The sequence below is a fragment of the Montipora foliosa genome, chromosome 3, assembly GCF_036669935.1.
Source record: "Montipora foliosa isolate CH-2021 chromosome 3, ASM3666993v2, whole genome shotgun sequence".
Classification (NCBI taxonomy): domain Eukaryota; kingdom Metazoa; phylum Cnidaria; class Anthozoa; order Scleractinia; family Acroporidae; genus Montipora; species Montipora foliosa.
Genome location: NC_090871.1, coordinates 19,455,707 through 19,478,206, shown reverse-complemented (window position 1 = coordinate 19,478,206; position 22,500 = coordinate 19,455,707). Strand labels below are relative to the sequence as shown.

The window sequence follows — 22,500 nt, the reverse complement described above, 5'->3', positions numbered from 1 at the left end:
AGTTTTTTCATATGCCTCTCATTTCACCAATAGAGTCTGACACTCAAAGAGGTGCTGCGATGGTTTAATTGAAACCATCAAGTTCTGTACATCTTCGACAACGTGGAATTTCTCATCACTAGCTAAGTTGGCTGGTAACCATCAAAACAGAAAAGCTCATACTCAATGTTAAAAATCAGGTTCCCATTTACCAGGAGCCTCCATTTTCCATATTAACCCTCCGAGTCAATCCTGTCTCGTCTCGTTTTATTTTAGAAGCACCTCGAGCTCCCTGGGGAGTTTTCGTGGGTGTTCTCACAATAGCCAATCATAAGAGGCCTATGGTCATCTACTGAGCACGTCACATGCAGGACACCCAAAACACGAAGGTATTTCAAAGTATAGAAGTTCTAAAAATAAAAAGACAAGGGATGGGGTTGACTCAATATATACGTATTGTGCGTATGGAAGCTCCGAGTAATGGGCTGCTGTAAAAATCGATTCTAAATTCTTTTCATTAGGCAACTTAGACAATGGGACAAACAATATTCCTAGCTGCCTGTGCAAAAGTGAAAGCGAGCGGTTTCCCCTTGTCGGACGGCAAGAGACTCCGTTTTCTTCTGAAAGAGATGTTATATGTCAACCCCGGTGAATGAAATGAAGAGGATACTCGGAAAGAGATCCGAGTGCTTCTTTGCAAGAGTCGAACTTACGAGCTTCCGATTACTAGCTCGGAAGCTCTACGACTGAGCTATAAGAGACTTTTGGGAGCTTGGTGGCGTGAAAAATGGAATGGAGTTGTTGTTGTCGGGGTTCTGCACTGGGCCATTTAACTATTGTTGGTTCAAGTGGAACCCCAAGTTGGAATTGTGTCGCAAGACTGCTAGGACCTAAATTGTCGAAATGAAAAATTTTCGCAATTTTTTCTGAAAGAGAAATCCCCAGGTCACCGTCGAAAAATAAATCCCTTCCTTTCAGACACCATTTTTCTCACCTTTCTGCGTTCTCTGGTTTTTCTTTGTTTTCCACTGATGACAGCACAAAGACATATGACCGCTGATCATCTTCCTCGTTTGCGGGTCCATGTGAGTCCTTCGAGTGCTTGGGGGAGTTATCAACTTGACTATCAAGCAAAAACACCTGAAACAAAGAATACATATCGCAAGACCTTGAACAAGGACTGAGCTTTTAATTCATTCATACGCTCGCGGGCAATGAGTGAGTTGTTGATGTAGATTAAATACGTAACATAGAAAGTTAAAATATTGCCTTGAAACAAACAACTTAAGCTTGAGTAGTGATAAGGATTCCCGGATTTTAAAACCGTGCTCATATGAGAGTATTAAAGTGCCCATAAACCCAATATATTTTTTTCGCTAAAATGAATCTTTGCACCTGTTCGAAACGCATCGCGGCTATTTTTTCCTTTTTCTAACAAATCCTGCCATTTTAGAGGCTTCGAAAGTTGCGAAAATTCAAGCATCTTTCGTTCACGACCGAGTTAGAAGGGGAGTGGGTCTATTCCTGTTTTTACGTCACAAACTGATTTACATTGCATTAACTCTTTGTAAAAATGCAGGCAAAGTAGATTGTGACGTAAAAACAGGAATAGACCCCACTTCCCTTCTGACTCGGTCGTGAACAAAAGATGCTTGGATTTTCGCAACTTTCGAAGCCTAAAAAAGGGCAGGATTTGTTAGAAAAAGGAAAAAATAGCCGCATTGCGTCTCGAACAGGCGCAAAGATTCATTTTAGCGAAAAAATATTTTGGGGTTATGGGCACTTTAAGTGCTTGCGGATGCCTAATGGAAACAAACCTGTGCTATCGTTTACTTTTATATACACATGTGGGCCAATTAGCGATTGTGGAATACAATTATTTATCACTTTTTGATGGCTGGTATTTTAGTCGCTGATCGTTAGAGCAAACTGTTAAAAATTGGGACTAAATTGAACAGCTTTTGAACATTTAAAATAAACGTGTTCATGATACGATGACTTTTGTGAACAAAATTATATGTTCCATTGGACAAAATCTAAAGAAAGACGTATGCAAAGAATTCTCCATTTCTTGATTAAATTGTAAAACTTGGATTCACGCGCAATTCAATATGCCCTGTTTCACATTTTCAACCATCGTCAACAAGACTAGGCACGAAGCTCGGAAGGAAACCGGAAGTAATGCCAGGTCAGTATAGGGAAAAAAAGTCACTTCCGGTTGCCGTCCGCGCCTCAAAAACGTCGCCTGCCTAAGTTCTCTAACGTGTTGGTGCTAACCTGTTCTGCAACTTGTTGTAGCCTTATCACGTCAGCCGTTATGACGTCACGTCTTGCGACAATTCTAACTGTCATGCCTTCATCTCCATTCACACTGTAGGAGCCTGGCTGGAAACAAGCTACCATGTCCCTCAGATTTGACAGTGTGGTGTGTACAGCCTCTCTGAGTCCCTCACTCACAATGAGCCATAGGTCCTCTGTAAAAACTGGCCCTCCAGACAGAAGTAGGTGCCTGTAGCAAGAGTACAAAAAGAGAGAATTAAGGAGGAGAGGAAAAAGTTTGATTCATCAGCTGTCAAGCAGCACAATGTCAATTGTTTGATCACGAACTGGCTCTAACTGTCAATGAAGAGCCATTTGAATAGGGTAGCATACAACGAAGGTGTCTTGGCCCATTTACGAAGGTATTTTCTTTTATAAACGCCTGACTGCCAAAAATAAGACGTGGTTTGAAATGGACCCCGTACTACATCTTAATGCAACGGATGTTTGAAAGGGGAGCAGCTCTTTATAAAGAACAATCAAGTGGGCCAAAGGTGCTAGCCGCTTCGATGCAAAGTATATTTGTCCCTTATAGATTGTTGGCTTAGATCGGCACGAAATCTAGGTCTTTAAAAATCCAAATCAACTCGAAAACTGATTCTTCCTCTAACGGCTCTGAATTTATTCAGTGCAGACCTGAGTCCGAACCTACTTGCAATTCGCGTGCCTTTGCTTTTTTGTTTGTAAAAGCCGATAGTTTGCATTTACCTGAGGCATGAGCAACCTAGTCTGGCAATGCCTTCGACCGGCTGTGAAACACACTCCAACAGAAGATCCAAAGTTTGTTTGATCATACCAGGGACACATTCTGCCGCACCTAAATACAAAAACCGAACAAGCATGCGTGAAATATAGTATGTCCTACTCGAGCTCGAGTTGTACTTTCATGGAATCTACTTTCCAGGGTCTCTCCTCTTCCCACCGAGTGACCCCGAATTTTAGAGAAGTTCAATTTATGAAAACACGTAGCTAGACCATACTGGAGTATTTCTCGCGCCCTTGGGAACGGAACGAGGAGAGAGCGAGGGAATGAGATTGGTGGATACTGAGGGTTCAAATTCAAAACGTGCTTAAGCCAACATGTCGAACATGACGCTTTAGTTAAAAGATTTGCCGAACAGCAACCTCCTAAAATACTATGCGAAGATTCCATTTTCAAGGGAACATGATTTGTTTAGGGGCCTATAGCGAATACAATTGACAGCGTTCCGCAGAAATTTTAGTTTTATCGTCTTTATAACTACTTGGTCTCGATTACTGCAGATACGCAAGCGTACGGCCTTGTTTCAAACAGCTGAAAAGTGGTGATTTTAAATACATTACCTTGAACACTGAGAAACTGCCCTAACTCCTCCACTACCAGCTCAGTCACAAGTCCGGATGCGTGTTTAAAGTTTCCCGCTGTACTTTCCCAATAGCTACCGTCCCTGTTTCCTCTCTCGACCCAGGACTCCAGCATAGGCAGCAGAAGATTAGTTATCACGTAGATCGAAAAGTGAGGTCCTGGAACGGTAATAATGGAGCGTAGAATATCGAATAACACCTCTAAGGTTTGGGGCTGATATTTGCACGGACACTGAGCGACGACCTTTGTGAGTCCCTCCAGCAAAAGGAACCACACTCGCAAGACACCAGTGTCGTCAATGGACGCGATAGAAGCCGCCGACGTCACGTTAGGAGCCTGGTTCTTAGCTTTACGATTGGATGACTCATTAGGTTTGAGAGGACTGGAAGCCGGACTTGGAGTTCCCGGATATTCGGGTGTGTGTTCCACCAAGAAAACAACGCGGGACCCATGAAACACCAAGCTGGATGGCATGATATAGATAGAAGCAAGCTTCTTCGACAAGTTCAACAAATCCTGCAGAGCTGGCAGACACATGTCATTGGCAATCTCCGCATCACTATTGTCGTTGCTTTCGGAATCACTTCGGCTGCCTTCGTAGGCATCGTCGCATTCTGACCCACGTACGAACCTAAGGAGCGTTTGGATACATTGCACAGCGGCGGCTGCAAAGACTGACGAGTTTTTGTTGTTAAGGAAAGCTGAGAGTATGTCGAGAATCTGAGGAGGTCTGTGATCATGCTCCGTGCCGTCTGTGAGCTTCTGAGAAGTGGCAGGCATGTTCCGCAAAGCAGAAAATATTGGTCTCCATCCAGACTTGATGCTGCTTAGATGAGTTTCCACCAGTTGGCAAAGTGTTGCTAATATCTGACAGAAAAAGAAAATCATAAATTGGCATTTAATATTTCGACTGGAACGTCTTAGATTCTATTGTTTTAAATTACTGCGCTCTTCCAGTTCTACTTAAGGTTTGAGAAATCACTGAGACTCTGAATTTAAAATAAAAGCTATTGAGTTCGTATTTACGAAAAATTCACGAGAGCTGTGGGACTATATTGAGAAACTTCCATTCTACTGACCCAGGGCAATCAACCTCAGTATTGGTTGCATAAATGTGAGTGCGCGTTTATTGTTGATAGTTATCATACTTTTGTTCTATTTCAACAAATCGTCACCGTTGCGTGGTTCTTTCAGTTCCTGTACGAGCCTAGTGGCCTTTCAGGCCGGCGCTTATCTCCCGTTACTGTAGCATGAAGCGACTAGGAGTATTTCTACTCCCCCCTGGATGGGATGCTACAATGTCCATTGCAGGGTTACCCCCAGCATTAAATTGCCGGTACTCATTTATACACCTGGGTGAAGATAGGCACTGTGAAAGTAAAGTGTCTTGCTCAAGAACACAACACGGAGTCCAGCACGCTAAGCGTTAGGCCACCGCGCCTCCTGTACCTGGTCTGTTTCGTCCTCACTGCAAGTTATTGAAGACATGATTCCATCCAGAGGTTTGAACAGCGCCTCGTGGAACCAGAAGTGAGGAAGCTCGCTGCGATTACTAAGTAGCTCCGTGATGATGTCGTGTAGAGACGTGATTGCCAGCTTGGAAATGTGCCTGTCCTTGTGAGACGCAGCCTGTGAAAGAGAAAGTTTTAAAAGAGAAATATGATAGGCAGAGGAGAACGAGATATCGGCAAATGTTCAAAATAGTTCATCCTGTAACTGTGTTAACATTTAAGACAGTATACAGAGCACAGACCGAACGCATAATTACAGTGTATCACCTTTTTCAAACCCGCAAAGATTTGGAAGTTGGTTTCTTATCATCGCCATTACCATTATCTTTTTACCTTAATTTTCATGACATTAAATCAAGAGATTTTCATGTCGAAAGTAAGTTTCCTATTGTTAGGTTTTACTTAACTAAATATGGTGATTTCGTTATTTTCATGTCCCTGTTTGCTGACACCAACCTCAACGAAATGCGGTGATATTACTGCCCAAGCTCTCATGAGATGTAACAGCGGTCTGCTAGTATTACGGGCGCTTCTGAGAATAACGTCAGCCAGTCGGTAAAGATGCAGTGTTGTACTGTAAGATGGCGATTGACTGCTTCGAGACACTCCTCCTGGGGAATTTGTGCCTCTTTCAGTAACGGAGCCAAAAAGTTGCGTTCTTGAAGCATGGACTAAAGCCTCAAGAAATGACAAAAGGCCTTCGAGGTGAAGCGTGTTGGCAGCGTGCTCGAACAGTCGATCCACGGCCGCAGAAAGAGCGTAAATGGCGCGCGAGGCGTCGGTCGGTGTCAGTAGACCGCTGTTAGACGACTCGTGTTCGGAGCCGGTCTCGGAATTTTGTCGGCAAACTCCTGAGCCATTCGGGGAAAGTTCACCAGAAAAGTAATCCGAGATGCTGGAAGACTCGGACATTGGTGAGGGCATGTCGGAATTTATTCGTTGAAAGTTAGGGGCCGTGTGCGATAACTGATCCCCGACTTCGTTACTGAAATTCACGCGTTCCAGTTGAGATATGTAAGTGCAGCACCTAACAATTTAAAAGACGAAATTCAGTGAGTTAGTCAATTATGGATCTTTTACAGTGGTAATTTCTGTCTACGTATTTAAGGTACGAGATAACGGGAGACAGTTAGCCTGCGCACGCTGATGAATTTTCGACTATCTTCGGGGAAGAGAAACGACTACAGGAATTACGTGTGCCACCGCAAAGGCTGGGGACGGTTGCCAACAGTATTGGATGCTTGCAAGTTGATTTCCATTGTCTTTCGGAGATTGTTCAGTCCTTTTGGAATGGTTTTGAATCAAAAGAAAAGGAAAATTGCAGAATAATGATTTTTTTTTCCGGAGAAGGAAGATTCTTCCGATCTTACATTGGAGGCAATGGTCATATAAAAAAAACACAGACCTCAATACAAATGTTTTCATATAAACAAAAGCGAATGTGGACAAGACAAAGAGGGTAAACAAACAGAACTACGGCTGAAAGATGCGAAAAAGAAAGTGACCTGAACACATGTTTCCAGCATTTTGGCGCGTGGCTGCCAAGCTCAACCCCAACGGCCAGTAGTCCATCCATACTCAAGACATGCGCAGCGTGAAGTTTGATATGTCCTGGGGAGAAGTGCGATCTGCTTCTCTTTCCGTATAGCGCCTCTGCCCCACAGGATGCATTGGCTAATTGGGCAAGAACCAACTCACAGCGGGTTTGAATACCCAGCGTGCAACACAGACGTGCAGCTCGTCGCAGTCCGTCCAGGCTCAGGCAAATCGTGTCCCGTTCTCGGTTGTGATCTCTTTTTGATTCTCCACCAAGCATCAAAGAGACACCATTTGCTGGGCCTAAATATACCATAAGAAAAAATATGTTCAACCATTAATAACAAGCTCAGAATTCATCATCGATAAAATATGGTAAGTATACTCGACTCAGTTGTTAGTCGTTTGCAAGGCATACTCCTCAGTCACCAGCACAAATGACGGGCTTGCGAGCACGCTCTCCTGTTTTCACGGCAACGGAAATTATGCCAACGACGAAAATGGCGAAAACGCGAGAAGGTTGGGGCGGGAAAGGAGAGCTCTCCTTTGTCGTCTTAAAAGAGCAGCCCTGTTCGGTTGTTTTGATTAATATTTGCTTCATTGGCCCTGAAAAGCATCTGTGGGGAGTGGTCTATGAAGTGATTATTGTTACTATCATGAATAGGGTTCGGCGTTGAGTATTACGTATTTATACGTTTACAATCGAATTACTGTACGAGGGTCTCCAAAAGAGAATAGAAGAATCAAATCCTGGCGTGAAATACATAATTTCTGCAACTCGGATACAGTGGCGTATCAATCCCGGAAGTCGCTATCAAACACTGTTACGGTTAGATAAAAAGCTACCCGCAGACTAACCCAACGTAGACGTCTCCAGAGGTACTGACAGAATGTCCAAAACAGAATCCCAAGTGGTTAGTAGGACCCTCCTGGCAAACTTCATTCCCTCTCTCTTGGCTGGTGGGAGCGTGCTGGGATTCCTGTGGTGCAGGAATGGACTGTCTTCTCCTTCTGAGAGCATGTTGTCGCTTAACGTGTGAATGAGAGCGCGATTCGTCTCAGTTGCTTCCGCAGTATACCCAGCCTTTCCTAAGATGTTGTACGTGGTTACAAGTCGGTACAGTTCACCCAGCCACACAGAGGAGAGACCGATAGGGACACCGCTGTTCAAGATATTGTTAATGAAGTCCTCCTTAATTTGAAGTGGGAAAAAAAAAGAAAAATTTAGGTATTTTCTGCACAACTCAAGAGTCTCAACGGTGTTTTTGTTAAAAGTTATGCGTCTGCTTAGTTCGTTTCGTTTAAAGGCGGGCACAAGACATCATACCGATGGACAAATTATCTCGAGGACGATATCTCGACTTGAGGCATAATGCGTCTTCAGCCTGTTTTTACACACGATGAATATTACCACATTCCGGGCGACTAAAATGATAGACGCATAATTCATCTAGACAGAATAGTCGTCTCTCGTATTACATCCGCTTTCAGGATGGTAAAACAATGCAATACTCCTAATATAAACTGATATTATACCAACTAAGCAGACACGTGAAAGCAATGCCGTGATACAATATTTAGTAGGCACCAATCCTACACTTTATTTGTGGAAAAGACTGAGGGCCAATGAAATGGTGACATGTTTGAAAAGGTATATGACTTTCTACCCGGTGAACATTTCAGAGATGCTCACCAATGTATGTGCGCAATGCCAGTAGAGCAGATGAAGGGCGTATGCAAACATTGCAAATTTGAGCAAGCCGCAAATGTTTTACAAATTGTTAAAAATATTTAAATCAATTCCTTTCAAATTGAAATAACGCATTTTAAATCAATTAATGAGCTCAAATAAAGCCAAAAACTCGGTATTTCGGTTCTCGAATTCAACCCTATTGTTTTTCTTAAAACTACTGGTAGTGCGTAATTTCTTCAAGCGAAAAAACGACTAATCTTCATCCAATTGTAGATGGACAAAAAAATTTCCGAAGAAATGAGAGTTAGGAACATGAAACAATAGCAAACTTTCTACATTGCAACAGAACACCATACGCATTCAGAGGTAAGTTAAAAAAACTTTATCTCACACCTGTCCCAGAGCTGGTTCAGCTACTTTCTTCTGGTAATAACCACTCTTTAGTAACTTGAGATTAAGCGTCAGTGTAGCATAGACCGTAACATAGACGCCATCTGCGTTGAGAATCGGGTAAGTGGGATCCGACGTTGCCCCTTCGCCCGACCTTTCGTCGACCAAATCCGACCGTCCCCGAAGAGTGCCAAAATTCGGTACATTTTTTCGCTTCAGTGCCATACAGGTAACCGCTTCACAAACGTCAGATGCAAACTGCTGCAAGGCTTCGTCCACACCAACTGGATCGGGCAGACTTAGCACCGATGGAAGAATGCCAAGCAAACAACGCGCAAAGTTTCTAGCTCCTTCTTTTTCATCTTCTTCGACGCTCTTTTTAACTTCTTTCACTTTTTTCTTGTCTGGTGTCGATTTTGCCGATGTGTTGTTGTCCTTCGCTTTATTGACATAAACACCGTTAATTTTTACTCCTTGAGACGCGTTTCTTCTCGGCACATTCGATGTACTTCTTGCGTTTTCTTGTTCATCCGTACTTTGACTTTTAAGAAGAATACCCTTCGGTTTATCCACGGTACCATTTTGCTGTTTACGATCGTACTCCGAAGCCGATCGAGTTCTACGAAGTGGCGTCCGGAGAGCTTTCGTCGGCGATCTGTCTTTTTCCTCCCTCATAGCCTTTTCCCTGGCTGCAAGTTTGTTTGCTTTTGATTCAACGAATTTGCGTTGCGTAGGAGAAGTTGGATCAGACATTTTTCTGTTGATTACATCAATTGTTTTCTCGTCGTTTGGCCATCGTTTCAGCACTGGTCTTCCATTAAGCGTAGAATTACTTGATGTCTGTAAGTGTGTCCTCGGGATACCTCCCCGTGTCGCACGCTTAGGCGTTAAGTTTTGAGTTTTGTTGTGATTAGTCGCAATATTATCATTCCGTGGTAAAAGCAAAGACCAGGAATTCGACTTTCTCAGTGTCAAAGATTGTGGTACAGAGGTCTTACTAATTCTAATGTCATTGTCAGAGTAGGATCTGCGCATGCCTAAACTGTTCGCCGATTTCTCGTTATTTTGCCTCAGGGATGTTAAAAAATTAGTTGTTCTATCTGACATATTACCACTATCTGATCCTGCGCGATCTCTTTGACGCGGATAGCCACTAACGCCTCGTTTCTGTATTACTGGTTTCTGTCGTGTTTTACCATCCAGTGACGAGGAGCGTTTGACAGTTGTCCTCGAGTTTCCTTGGTAACCAGGGCTCACCCTCCTTGGCAGGCTGCTTTTGCGAGGAATTCCCGATCGTGCAGGAGGAGTGGCACGAACAGATTTCAAGTTTTCACTCTCATGTGTCTCAAACATGGTGATTTCATCCTCAGATGCAAAGTGAACACTTTTTGGCATCAGCGGCTTTATTTCAGGCTCATCATCTGAAACTAAAAAAAAAAGAAAGAGAACAAATAAATAACATAAATATTCCTTGAAAATCAGCATAGTGACTTCATGTTGTTCTGGTGGGAATATAACGAAATTGTTCCAAAAAGGCAGGACATTCCGAGATAATTTATTCCCCTCGGTGTTACAGAAACGATCGAAATTTTCCACACCTTTTGTTCGCACTACTAGAAAGTTTATAAAACCAAAACAAAAGCCAAAACATTGCCTTTAGGAAACAAATAACATGAAGACAACTTAAAATACTTGTAAGCTGTGGCGCAAGGCGCAGAGAAACGCATTAGAGCAAATAATTACCATCGTGTTTTTCTTGTTTCTTATTAGTGATTAAATAAAGTGGGCGAGCAATCATGACCAATGACCAATGACCAAACATTAAACCAAGCCAGAGGCAAGATTATGTCTATATTCAACTGAATTGAGGGCCTCTAGTTTATTAGCATTTAGATGCTATTTTGAGCTACCCTCGATAAATAAAGACTTCACTTCACTTCACTTCACTTCACAATCGAAACTCGTTATAACAATTACTGAATTCTTTTGTAAAACGTTCTTCAGTGGTCCACTTCAATTGGCTCTCTGTCTCCAAGCACACTCCTCTTTTTTCGACTGTTTATGTTCCTTATGCATTTTAAGACGAGACTTATTTTGAATAGCAATTTAATATCGGAACAAGTTTCAATGTTTATCGGGGTGTGCCTATCGCGCAGACGCACCATCGTTCCTGATCTCGCCGTCTGGAAGATTGTCCCAGGCATCTCCGTCCTTTTCGAACCGTTCGGTCAAAGACTCGATATCCCCGTCCGGTGATCCCTGGGAATTCATCTCCCAGCGGTAACCCCGAATGGATCCATTACTTTCACCGTTGAATCTCCCATTGACATGATTCCTCTTTTCCCTTGCTGATGCAGCGTTGTCATATTGATCTTTAAGTGTTTCCAAATTGTCAGCCTCCTTCATTTTGCTCAGAAATTCGATGTGCTCGTCGCTTAAGCCTCGTCCTTGACTCAGGTCCTCCAATGATCCCAGGAGAGCAACAACACATGCGACACTACAACTGGCCACTGTACTGTCTGCGCATCGAGCAGATTCCACGATGCCATCCATCAAGCTGAGGATATAAAAAGAGAAGTATAAATTTTATGTCACGGGGATTATTTCATATGAATATTTCTAATAACACTATGACCACCGACCGGTTGGCTCAGGTGGGTAAGTATCGAACTACCGTGCGGGAGTTCGTGCGGAGATCAACTCCGGCCGGAGCAACAATAGCCGAGCAGAAAGTGCTGACTTTGTAATGACATCTGTAAATGGTAAGACTTTCAAGTGACTATAGGCCCCGTCTTACAGCCCTTGCAAATAAGTGTGTTCATAAATTCTGTGGGACGTAAAAGATCCCACACGCTGTTCGAAAAGAGTAGGGAACGTTGTGTTGTGGTCTTGGAATGCATTTCATAAACTTATCTGGATTTATGAAATCTCACTCTTGCTGCATTGCATTGCTAAAAATGACGGAAGATTGGAGGAGCAGTATTGATAACAAGGGAGCTGTAGCGGCTGTCGCTGTGGACTTGAGCAAAGCGTTTGACGCCATAAACCATAGCCTTCTGCTCGCGAAGTTGAAGGCCTTTGGCTTTTCTACAAGTGCCTTGGAACTGATGTCCACCTACCTGCTAGGTCGTCAACAATGTGTCAAATTAGATGGCGTATGCTCTGACTTCAAAACAGTTAAATCTGGCGTTCCTCAAGGTTCACTATTGGGTTCGTTGTTGTTCAACATATTCCTAATGTCTCATTGCGGCTGTACGCTGACGACACGACTGCCTACCTGTCAGATGTATCTCCCACCATTCTAGAATTTTCCTTCAAGAAGGATCTCCAGGCTCTTTCGTCGTGGTTTGAGTCCAACTACTTAACAGTGAACTGTGCTAAGACTCAAGCGAATGTAAACTGCGTAGCGAGGAGTCTGGCCAAAGTCCCTTAAAAGCCCCAAAAAGGGGCTGACTAATACATGAGCATAATTTGAGGCTCGTGCAATTCATTAATGATCTTAAAATGGACAATGGCTTTCGTATCCAGAGCTCTCAAGTTAGGCTCTGTAATGCGAGTGAATTGAATAATTTCATTGCACAAACGCAGTGCATTTATTCGTGGTTGCATTACTTACAGTCGCAGCAAATCCAGTTCAGACTTCTTCTGCTCGGTTGGGGAGTCTGGTGACGGGGGATTTTCTTTGTCGACGATAGTTGGACCGGCAGCATCCAAAAGCCGCTGGGGACTGGCAAGAAACTGAGAACGAGATAAAACAAGCTATAAAAAGCTATTCTTAATGTTGAAGAAGGGTATTGTCGTTTACAGCAGCAGCCGTCCTTTCTTCTCATCCGTTGAGGGTCCTTACATCTACTATAACTTCTTCATTACTTTGAGTTTCCTCCGAAACGCCTGGGATGGAAGAGGGAACTGGTGTTAAACGACGACCTCTTCTACCAGGGGAGGTTGGAAAATCCTTTCGTTGTGTTTCTCGAATAAGACTCTTTAGTGATGAAACTTTTGGGAATCGTGCTTTGTTGTATACGTGGAAGACACTACCTTGCTTAGAAGCGAGGTTATACTTCGGTAACATAGCGAATGGCACCTTCCAAAGAATAGCATAGTTGGGCTTACAGATCTTGACAAACGGCAAAAATCAAGCACTGCAAACTACGCTGAGCGGAAAGGAAGACCAGGGAACCTTTTTTCGATTTTCAAGGGAAATCTACAGTCTTGTGGTAGTACGTCGAGCAAGGTATTGACTGAGACTAGGCGTTTACACATCGACACGGTTTCACGACTTCGAAACCGCGCCAATATCATCAATGCAGTTTGAAACTGTTTACTCGCAACCGTTTTGGGAGTGTTTAGGTCATGCTGATCTTGTTCCCAGGAACTCATCTCAGAATGCAATGCAAAGTTCACGCAAAAATAGTTACCGTACTCAAACCGATGCAGTTTCACCGTTTACACGACAGATAAAACGGTATCGTTTTGAAAACAATCCATTTTTAGAAGCGTTTTCAAATTGACCCGGTTTCGGTAACGATCTCGATAGGTGTCGGGTAAAAAATGGCGTAACCGCACAGTAAACGTTGCCGTTACAAATGAAACCGCATTTCTGTAAACGCTTGCTAAATTTTGTGAAAAAGAAAGGACCCTGCGGTCCTCCTTGCTCAATTTTAATTCTCCACTTTTCGTCAACGGAGTAAGCTAGCCATTATTAGATAACCCATAGTACCTCTTTCAATGCCTTTAGCGCCTCTGCTCTCTGCTGTGCTGGAGGATAAAGAATAATACGATGAAAGAGCGACTCAAGTACTGGTCTCATGGCTGCCAACGGGCCCACAAGACGTAGGAGCTCTGTAGCTATGTTATAAATGGTCCTGGGTATTGGTCCCACAACTGAGCTTGACTTGGCAAAGTTTCCTGTTCCTCGGCCCCCTCTGTTTATATCCTCGGGGAACTGGTTAACTGTCTTGGATCGCTTGTTCAGATCTGTTATGGGACTTCCAAGTAACTGTATCAAGGCAGGGCACAAAAGTTGCCTGAAATTTAAAAGAAGGAAGGAATGGCCATTTTTCGCAAAATAGCAAAGGGTGGACCAAAGGGAAAATTTTCAAAAATTGCTGATTTTTTGGTCGAACTTCGGAAGGCTAAAAAAAATAGGAAATACAAGTCGCCTGATGGCCTAATTAGTATGGATTGAAAGCTAAACTATCCTAGATTTGTGCTATGCAAAAAACCGCATGAAAAAAGACCTATTAGAAGAGAAATAACATTTTCGCAAAAGTGTCGAAAATGGCCATTTTTCGCAAAATAGCAAAGGGGGGACCACGTAAACACAGAAAACTTCAATCGTTGGCTAGCATTTTTTAATAGCTGCTTTAACTGAAGAAATAAAAACCAAACGAACCCAAATTCCGCCGACAAAGGAAATATTGGCGTTTAAGAAAAAATTGATTGACAACCACCTTGTAACTAGAAGTGAAAGTGAACAAACGAATTCATGAGCACACGAATTTTTTCTTGTTTTTGTTGCTATTGCGGGGTGCAGGTGTGGCGCAGTGGTGGGACCACTCGCCTCCCACCAATGTGGCCCGAGTTCGATTCCTGGACTCAGCGTAATATGTGGGTTGAGTTCGTTGGCTCTCTACTCTGCACCGAGAGGGTTTTCTTCAGGTACTCCGGTTTTCCTCTATGGTTTTCCCCTCCGGTTTTCCAATCTCCTCAAAAAAGCTCGATTTACGTTTATTTTTTATTTCAATTACAGTGTTCCTAATCAGTCCTCTAGCGCTAGGACGACTAGACACTTTAAAAAAAGTTCCTTTCCTTCCCTTCTCTTTCAACGGCTATGTTGTTTCACCGAAAAAATGGAAAATTCCGCAAAATGTATTCATATCAAAATATGGCTGCCGGGAGGAGCAAAGGAGAGCCTGGGTACGAAGTTAGACATGTACAGTCATCCATATTGACAAGAGAACTGCCTGGGCAGAGTGGAATAAAAATCTAAATATCTTAATTAGGGCCGATTACAGGAGCAAAGAAGAGTTCAAACTCACCAGATGACGTTAATAAACTCTTTTTCCTGCTGAAGTGCTGTGGAAAGACTGCTTAGCATCACCAAGATGGATTCCAGATACAACGGAACGGCCTGGCCTCCCTGTGTGGGCACGCTGAAGATATCAACAATTTTTCTTCAACATAAAAATCAAATTTCTCAAATTCAAAACCCTGTTCAATTTCTAAATAATATGGACACAATATCCTGTCACTGGATTGGCATGTCACGATGTAGTTTTCCAGAAATCGGCAAGTATATATTGTATTCGGAATCAAAGTCTGGATTTCACCACATATTCCGTAAAACAATTACCAAAACAAGCCCTCAAGCGTAAAATAATCACTTACCTACCCTTAAAAATACTGACTGACTGACTGACTGCCTCCGAAAATATTTTCAGAGTTGTCAGTTTTTCTCTTTTCTTTCTTGGACTCCACTTAGCTTTTTGCGTGCGTTGTTCGTATAGCGTGTCTGTCCATATTACTACCATACAGGCCCATGTTCATCAAAAACACATTGCGCGCTTGTGTTGTTGTTTTATTTTTGGGTGAACATGTGGTCCTTTAATTTAAGTACGACTTTATTTTAGCATAAAAATTACCTTATTCAGTGATTTAAAATCGTTACTAAAAATTGATGCCGGCTTCCACATTCACACATAATTACTCTTTTTCTGACTGAGATAGCTCGTTAAGGCGCCCGCAAACGAGGAAACAGAGAGCTTTAGATTCTAGGACGACTGAAAACGACTACGAGTACGAGATTTTCTCATAGAACAACAGTGAGCGCGCGCCAACCAGCGTCATTAGGAAGTTTAAGCACGCGACGTTTTTGCGCCTCGGACGGCAACCAGAAATAAACATTTCGCACGCCAGGACAATAGTGTCTCCCTCATATTTTTAAAATAATCATCTCTAATGGAGAAAAGATACTTAGCAACATAAAGGTGATAGTGACAAGACCGGATAAAAGGGAAAACAGCTCAAAAACGTTGCGTGCTTTAACTCCCTATTTTGGCGGGAAAAACGTGATACCGTCGTGACGGTCATTTTCGTACAAGGTTTTGCAAAAATGTAGTCAACGACACAGTGGCAGTTTTGGCAATTTTTTGAGCAGCAAAAAGGCTCAGTTACCAGTATTAAGAATAACTGAGCAACCTACACTGCTAGAAAAGAGTAAGATTAATCGTCCGGATTATAAGTTTTTAAAGTATTTTCCCTAAAAACGCGCAGTCAAAACTCGTTTTCTTAAGGTCCCTATTGTTGCGAAACATTGTTTCCCGAAATGTTTCCTCGGCACGCAAACGAGGAAACATTTGCTGAGAAAGCCGCATGTTTCTGAACAAATTCAGAAACATTTTTGCTTCCGCAACAATGTTTCAGCAACATTGCTTCTCCGTTTGCGGGCGTCTTTATTGAGAGGAAGTTTTACTCGATAAGCTCAATAATGCACGCACTTTGATTGGTTCTCAGCTGTGATCTAATAGAGGGCAGACGTAGAGCTGACGTCATCATAAAAAAACTTTCGTTTTTTATTATATAAAACAAATAGATGCATCCGTTCAGTGATAGATGACAGAAGACGTCAACCTGTGGAAAGAACATCAGTGACACACTCGGATAGTGCCCTCTTGCCGCATTTTGACGTTATCAGTGATCAATAGGCCCATTTCCCAGTTCGTCAGTGCGCGAACTCCTTATTGACGAGTGCTTTTGGCTGTTTCGTTGACTGTGGTTGTTATTTCAAATTACCTTGGTCCTGCTGTTAAGCGGAAACAAAAATGCTTCAATAGCAGCACCACGTCTTGACTCAGCAACTTGGCATGGTCCGTGGAAAGCAAGTTAGTGTCTGTGTACACATTGGGAAATGGAGACGTGTAAGCGTTAACGTGCAAGACGCTCGGCAAATAGCGTAACCATTAATTTCGTACAAAGAAACTTACGTTTTACGATCTTAGAATCTGATGAGGAGGTTTTTGTTGTCTGAAATAAGATAGAAAAGAAGTGCGATAGAGTCATGTGCAAAGTTGAGCCCCCTAAGAGCAAACCAAACAAACTTACTGCGGCCAATCAATTCGGCATGTCACAGCAGATCATCTGCGCCAACCATAAAGCAACTTGAATACCCGCAGCCAGGTGTAGAACGATAAATCGCGGACAAAATTATCGACTCCTCATATTGATCATTAAATTTCAGCTTCACATTTAAAAGTAAAGTTGTATGACAGATATGGAATTGGATGAGGTGATCCACGTGTGAGACCTCCAATTACTTTCACTGGTGCATTATTGTATGCACGTTTTAATGGCAATTTTCTTTGGTAAAGTGATCTGCAAGCCAACTTTCACAGTCACCTTAAATTTTCTTTAATTGGCTCATTTCGACTCGTAATAAACCCTTTTAAGAGACACTTGAAACAGATTGAGAAATCTTAAAGTTTGTGTTGGAGTGAAGTGATGCCGAAGATAGCGCTTTACTAACTCCTTTAAAATATCAGTGTAGCTGGAAGCCCTCGGGAACCTAGTCTCCTTCGCAGCCGCTCGGGCCGGAGTCACGGAAGGGGAGCGATGCGTGACTCCGGCCCGAGCGGCTGCGAAGGAGACTATCGGGAACCTGGAGACTTAAACAATCGCGTTTGAGATGAACTGCCATTGGCACCAAGAGAAATCAACATTTGAGGAGCTCTCGGAAACAAACATTTCAGCGCAGGGGGGATTTTAAATAACGAAGATAGTCATGAGAGAATGTACAACACTCTACAGTCTGTGTGTGATCAGATGACCAAATCCAAACCGTTCGTTCAGGCGATTAACGATAAACTCGATTCTGTGGCAGAGGAAAAACTAAACTTGCCATCTTTCGAAATGGTGTATAGATATTTGATACAATAGCATACGAATTGAAACTTGTCAATTTCCCAGTCTAGCGCGGTCAAGACTGTGCTACGAACGAAACGACTCAATAAACAAAGAAAACGATAAAAGCATAAAGCGGAGAAACGAAATTGTTCCAGGCAATAAAATACGACTACAAAGTGACGAAGGAACGAAATGAAAGAACACAACGACGAAACAACGAATCAAAACCACAAATGACGAGTCGAAAAGTTTGTCTACGATTACCTTCATACCAAGGCGGAGGGCATCTTTCCAGGCAAGTGTAAACCGGAACTCGACATGATCGACACCGATCGACACCCAGCTGAAAATTACCGCTGAAGACCAACTTTGCCCTATATCAGGGCAGTTTGACAGAAAAAAGTCACTTTACTTGAAATGAGCTTTTATTCAATTTTAAGACAGCTGGGATCATAACTGGATCTGTAGAAAACTTAGATATGTAGGCCTTATAGTTGTCAAGATTTCATAAATCTAAAAAAACCTTGGTACGTATTTATCTCTTAAAAGCAACGACAGTTTTCGGACGCCATTAATCCTCCTCTATCTTTATCTTGTTTTCTCATGTCTTAAAAACATGTTAAAGACCAGCTGTTTGGAAAATGTGCATTGTTGTTTCACAAATCATTGGCTTTTCAGACCTGAAAAATTTTCGGGACTTTTCGAGAAATTCGACCTGAATCAGTGAAAAAACATCTTGGCAGGAATACATCACATTCTTGGACACCTGACCAGAGGTCTTCTACTTACCACATGACTGGTTAAGCTGTCTTGTAAACGATGACAAACTGAACTTAGCATCTGTGTTAAGGTAGCCCTGCAAGCAGTCTTGGTGGCCATCTGGTGGGCACGAGTGTAAGTTTCGATGCAAATCTATAAAGTGAAGAAGGCACCAATTGATAAATAAATACGAAAATACTCTCTTATTTCCTTCCTTTTGTAAGCTTTTCAGAGACTTTGGAAGAAATAATCTTTGCCACGTCATTCAGTTTAGATTTTGCCTCGTTAACACCCAAATTTGACTCTAGAAGACGTCTTGCTTTAAGCAAATTGACTTCAAAAGTTTAAGGAACTTCTCAAACTAACCTACTCCCAAAATCTTTCATGTTTGGCGGTCGACAGTATTCAGCGAAATATTGGCCATCAAAGACTGAAAAAATGTTGGTTTATAAACGAGCTTATCTTTCTCTGAAATGTCAAATTTTTAAACCAAAATTGCACAAAGATAATCTGGTATATATAATGTTCAAAGACGGCTAAGCTATCCTAACGGGGCAAAATCTAGAATCATCCTGTATAAATGAACATAACGGAATTTAGGGATCCCAACTGGTGATTGCCGGGTCAATCAGTCGACCATTTACAATCACGGCTGAGAGACTACCTCTTCAAATACTACTAGAGTTCATGAGCTGGAAACGTCCGAACGGATGGTATCCCTAGGGAAACGTGAAGGAAATCTTTAAGAGCAGAGCTCGTCCCGAACCTCACCTCAGCAAGTTTGATGAGATATTCACCATGAACTTCACAAGAAGCAGAACAAGTTATGATGAGTAGGAGCTGTAATGAAAACACAAGCCACATTAGATACTTTCAAAACATATGGAACCTTTTTTGGAGTACGGTGAAATAACAGGTACCTTCCAGGGCCGAAGGTAGCCGGTTTGAAAACACATGCTTTCGACACCCATAAGATGCGTGTTGGCTAGTGCCAGAAATACTCGATGAAGACATTCTTAAGACATGTTTTAAATTTAGCTTATTTTTTAATCCTGATCGGTGGGCCGTCGACGGGAACGGTTGTCAGGCAAATTTGATCAATTGTCCCTCTGTCTCCAGAAGAGTAGAGAGGACTGACTAAGAGCTTTTGACAAAGCATTCTGGAATCGATAGTGAAGTGACGTCCTTGTGTTACTAACCAATCCCGTTTTTATGATCAGCCGACACTAAATTGATATACGAGGTACCTCCTTTCCTTCCTCTGAATGGGATACGAGAACCCTACAGTTTGTTGCCGATATCGGTGGGAGAAGAACCACAATTTGGGACAATTTATTCTCTAAAAACAAATACAATCAACGCAGTGGCAAAGCCAATCTTCAAACGCGCGATTTTCAGACCGAAAGCCTCAAGCGTCAATCATTACACTGCCGCGTCAAAGCAAAGAGACTCGAGTGAAAAGAAATGCTAACTCAGACCTTCATAACTTCAACTTGCACTTCATCTGCCAGTGAAGGAGTGGACGACACAGTGGTAAGAAATTGAACCGGAAGTTGATATTCGGCGTCTTCTTCATTCTCCGAACGGAAACGGTCATCTGAAATCAACTTCTGAAAAACAGATCGCGAAACAAAAAATCACATTGTGAAGACCTGGGCGAAGAAAAGAACAGAAAGAATCGAATTTTCGCTAAATGCTTCCAATACGGAAATCTAGTTTAGCCATTTTTTTTTTCACAAGATTCCGTAACAAACTATGGGCACAGTCTGCCGTGGCACCCCAGAGGGAAAGTGAAGGGAAACTGACAAAGGTAACCCCATTTCCTCGACAAACAAGGTTAGGTCGTAGTATGGTCTGTTACGAGGCCGAGGCTGCCGAATATTATCTTTAAATGCCTAGATAGGTCGCATTTATGACAGAACTTTGCGATTCTTGCAGCTTTATTAAGGGAAGGAAAGCGAATTAATTAACCACCCTGAGTTATCTATTAGATGATGGTGATAACAGATACACTCGACGAATCTACATAGGCCTTGGAGTCCAGGCCCCAGTTGGATAGCGCTATCCATCGTTTGACCAACTGGGGCCAGGTGTATAAACTGCAAAATGAAGCATTTGTTGACTAAGATGATCCAAAAAAAACAAATGATTAGATTTTGTATTAACCCACTTGTGCCTGGAGCTTCGCGCATAGCGCATATCTCATGTAACTTAAATTTCACGAAGATCGATGACATTGCCGCGAAAAACAAGAAAAGAAAAAAGAAAGCAACACCTCTGTGCGAACAGGAAAAAAGTTCGCTCCGCGTCTCGAACCACCGACTTGCGACTTGTAGATTCGTTCACCATGCGCGTCATTCGGTGGCCACCTTTACATTTTTTTTTTTTGTATTTATGTTAATTAGACCTACTGCCCTCATTTTGAAACAATTTGCTTGTCGTAGCGAGACTAGAAAGGCTTATTACCATTGGCCAAATAATATCTTATTTGGCCGCCATTATGAAAGAAGTCTATTGGTGATAGGCAGTAGCTCTCATCATTTCCCTAACCCTGATGTGGCTCAAGCGTCTGTATGCAAGAATTTAAAACAATAAATCAAAAACAGAAAAAAACAATGGGTTTACTCGAGTCTGCAACATTTTAGTATATTTCATTGCTGTTTATCAAGGGCGCAGCTATGGGGGCTCCTTTGCAAGCCTTTTTTTGCGCAAACAACCTACAATATTCAGGTTGCGAAAACGCGAGTACCCTCTGTTTGACACAGTGTGACCCCCCCCCCCCCCCCCGTTTGAAAAATCCTGGCTACGCCCATGTTTATTACTAAACGTGGAGTGACCAAATTTGAGGTGTAGAAGAAGACGTGAATCAGTTAATAGGTTCATACCGATTTAGTTCGGCAACAGTTGTTTGGTGCTGCTTCTGTAGCCCGCGCAGTGCAAACGAAAACTGCTCTTACGAGAACGCCTTGTTTGCTCGTACGTTTTACATTTTTGCAACATTTCTTTCGTATCAACAAAAAATCATCTAAAATCAATGGTTTGTGGAAAACTTGAGTATTAATTCTTTCTCCAAATATTAATACCGTTCAAAGTGCTTCAGTTCAATCTCATATAACTGGTAGCGGTTTTAAAGGTGAAATATAGTTGCCATGGGCGTAGCCAGGATTTTTCAAAGGGTGGGGGAGGGGGGGGGGGGTCACACTGTGTCAAACAGAGGTTACTCGCGTTTTCGCAACCTGAATATTGTAGGTTGTTTGCGTAAAAAAGACTTACAAAGGGGGGTCACGAGCACCCCAGGACCCCCCCCCCCCCCCTCCTAGCTACGCCCTTGGTTGCGAGGTGACTGCTGAAGCTATCGAAAAAATGTGAAATTCGGCAGACATAACACGTGGCAAAATGAAATACATTCTTCTTAAATGGCACAAAAAGGTTCTCTGTGCGAAATGTCTCTCAAACTAAAAGTGTTAACATAACCGGGTCATAAATCTCTCCTGTCTTTAGGTCGCGAAGTGTCGGACACAACTTTCGAGCCAGAAAAACATTAAGGTCAGGCCAGAGAGAATTCAGAACAAACGGCTAGGTCCTCAGCGAACAGAGAGAATTGTCTTGACTGAATTGAACCAAACAACTCATGAGCAACATGCTTTCTTTCATAAAAATTAGTTTACTGGTATTACACTAAGACCCAGCTTTAATAACTGTGTTTAACAAAGCACCTTGCGAGAAAGGTATAGGTATCGGTGAGTAACTCAACTGACAAGACTGGTGTCATCTACTGGTGCTTAATTCAAATTTCTTACTTGTGATAAATCCAAATTTACATTTAACAACATTATTTTTCCTCTCACGAAATATAAGTATATATGTGATTCCGAGCGATGAAAACGCGAATCTCAACCATCAGAATTTCAACCAGAGTTTGATTGTTAAATGAATTTCACTAAACTTCATCCCCGTGCCACAATTTGAAGAATTGGAAAATTGTTTTTTCAAGGACAGCAATATAAGCAAAATAAACTGGTTGTAAGCCGCGGGAAGGCCTCAATACGCTACGCGAAGATGGTAAA

General features: G+C 42.4%; 1 protein-coding gene across 1 annotated transcript in view; it reads right to left on the bottom strand.

The window, feature by feature from the left end:
• Positions 1-22,500, bottom strand: part of LOC137997017 (brefeldin A-inhibited guanine nucleotide-exchange protein 3-like) — a 27,279-nt gene that overhangs the window by 2,820 nt on the left and 1,959 nt on the right. The window contains exons 4-21 of the mRNA XM_068842700.1: positions 19,912-20,043; positions 19,205-19,273; positions 18,464-18,586; positions 16,759-16,798; positions 16,568-16,664; positions 14,815-14,928; positions 13,494-13,800; positions 12,390-12,511; positions 10,936-11,330; positions 8,777-10,200; positions 7,549-7,882; positions 6,660-6,993; positions 5,611-6,181; positions 5,093-5,272; positions 3,622-4,510; positions 3,007-3,115; positions 2,257-2,488; positions 974-1,119 (exon numbers count right to left, since the gene is read on the bottom strand). Of these exons, the coding sequence (XP_068698801.1) occupies positions 974-1,119; positions 2,257-2,488; positions 3,007-3,115; positions 3,622-4,510; positions 5,093-5,272; positions 5,611-6,181; positions 6,660-6,993; positions 7,549-7,882; positions 8,777-10,200; positions 10,936-11,330; positions 12,390-12,511; positions 13,494-13,800; positions 14,815-14,928; positions 16,568-16,664; positions 16,759-16,798; positions 18,464-18,586; positions 19,205-19,273; positions 19,912-20,043 (5,618 nt within the window). The remainder of the gene's footprint in view (positions 1-973; positions 1,120-2,256; positions 2,489-3,006; positions 3,116-3,621; positions 4,511-5,092; positions 5,273-5,610; positions 6,182-6,659; positions 6,994-7,548; positions 7,883-8,776; positions 10,201-10,935; positions 11,331-12,389; positions 12,512-13,493; positions 13,801-14,814; positions 14,929-16,567; positions 16,665-16,758; positions 16,799-18,463; positions 18,587-19,204; positions 19,274-19,911; positions 20,044-22,500) is intronic.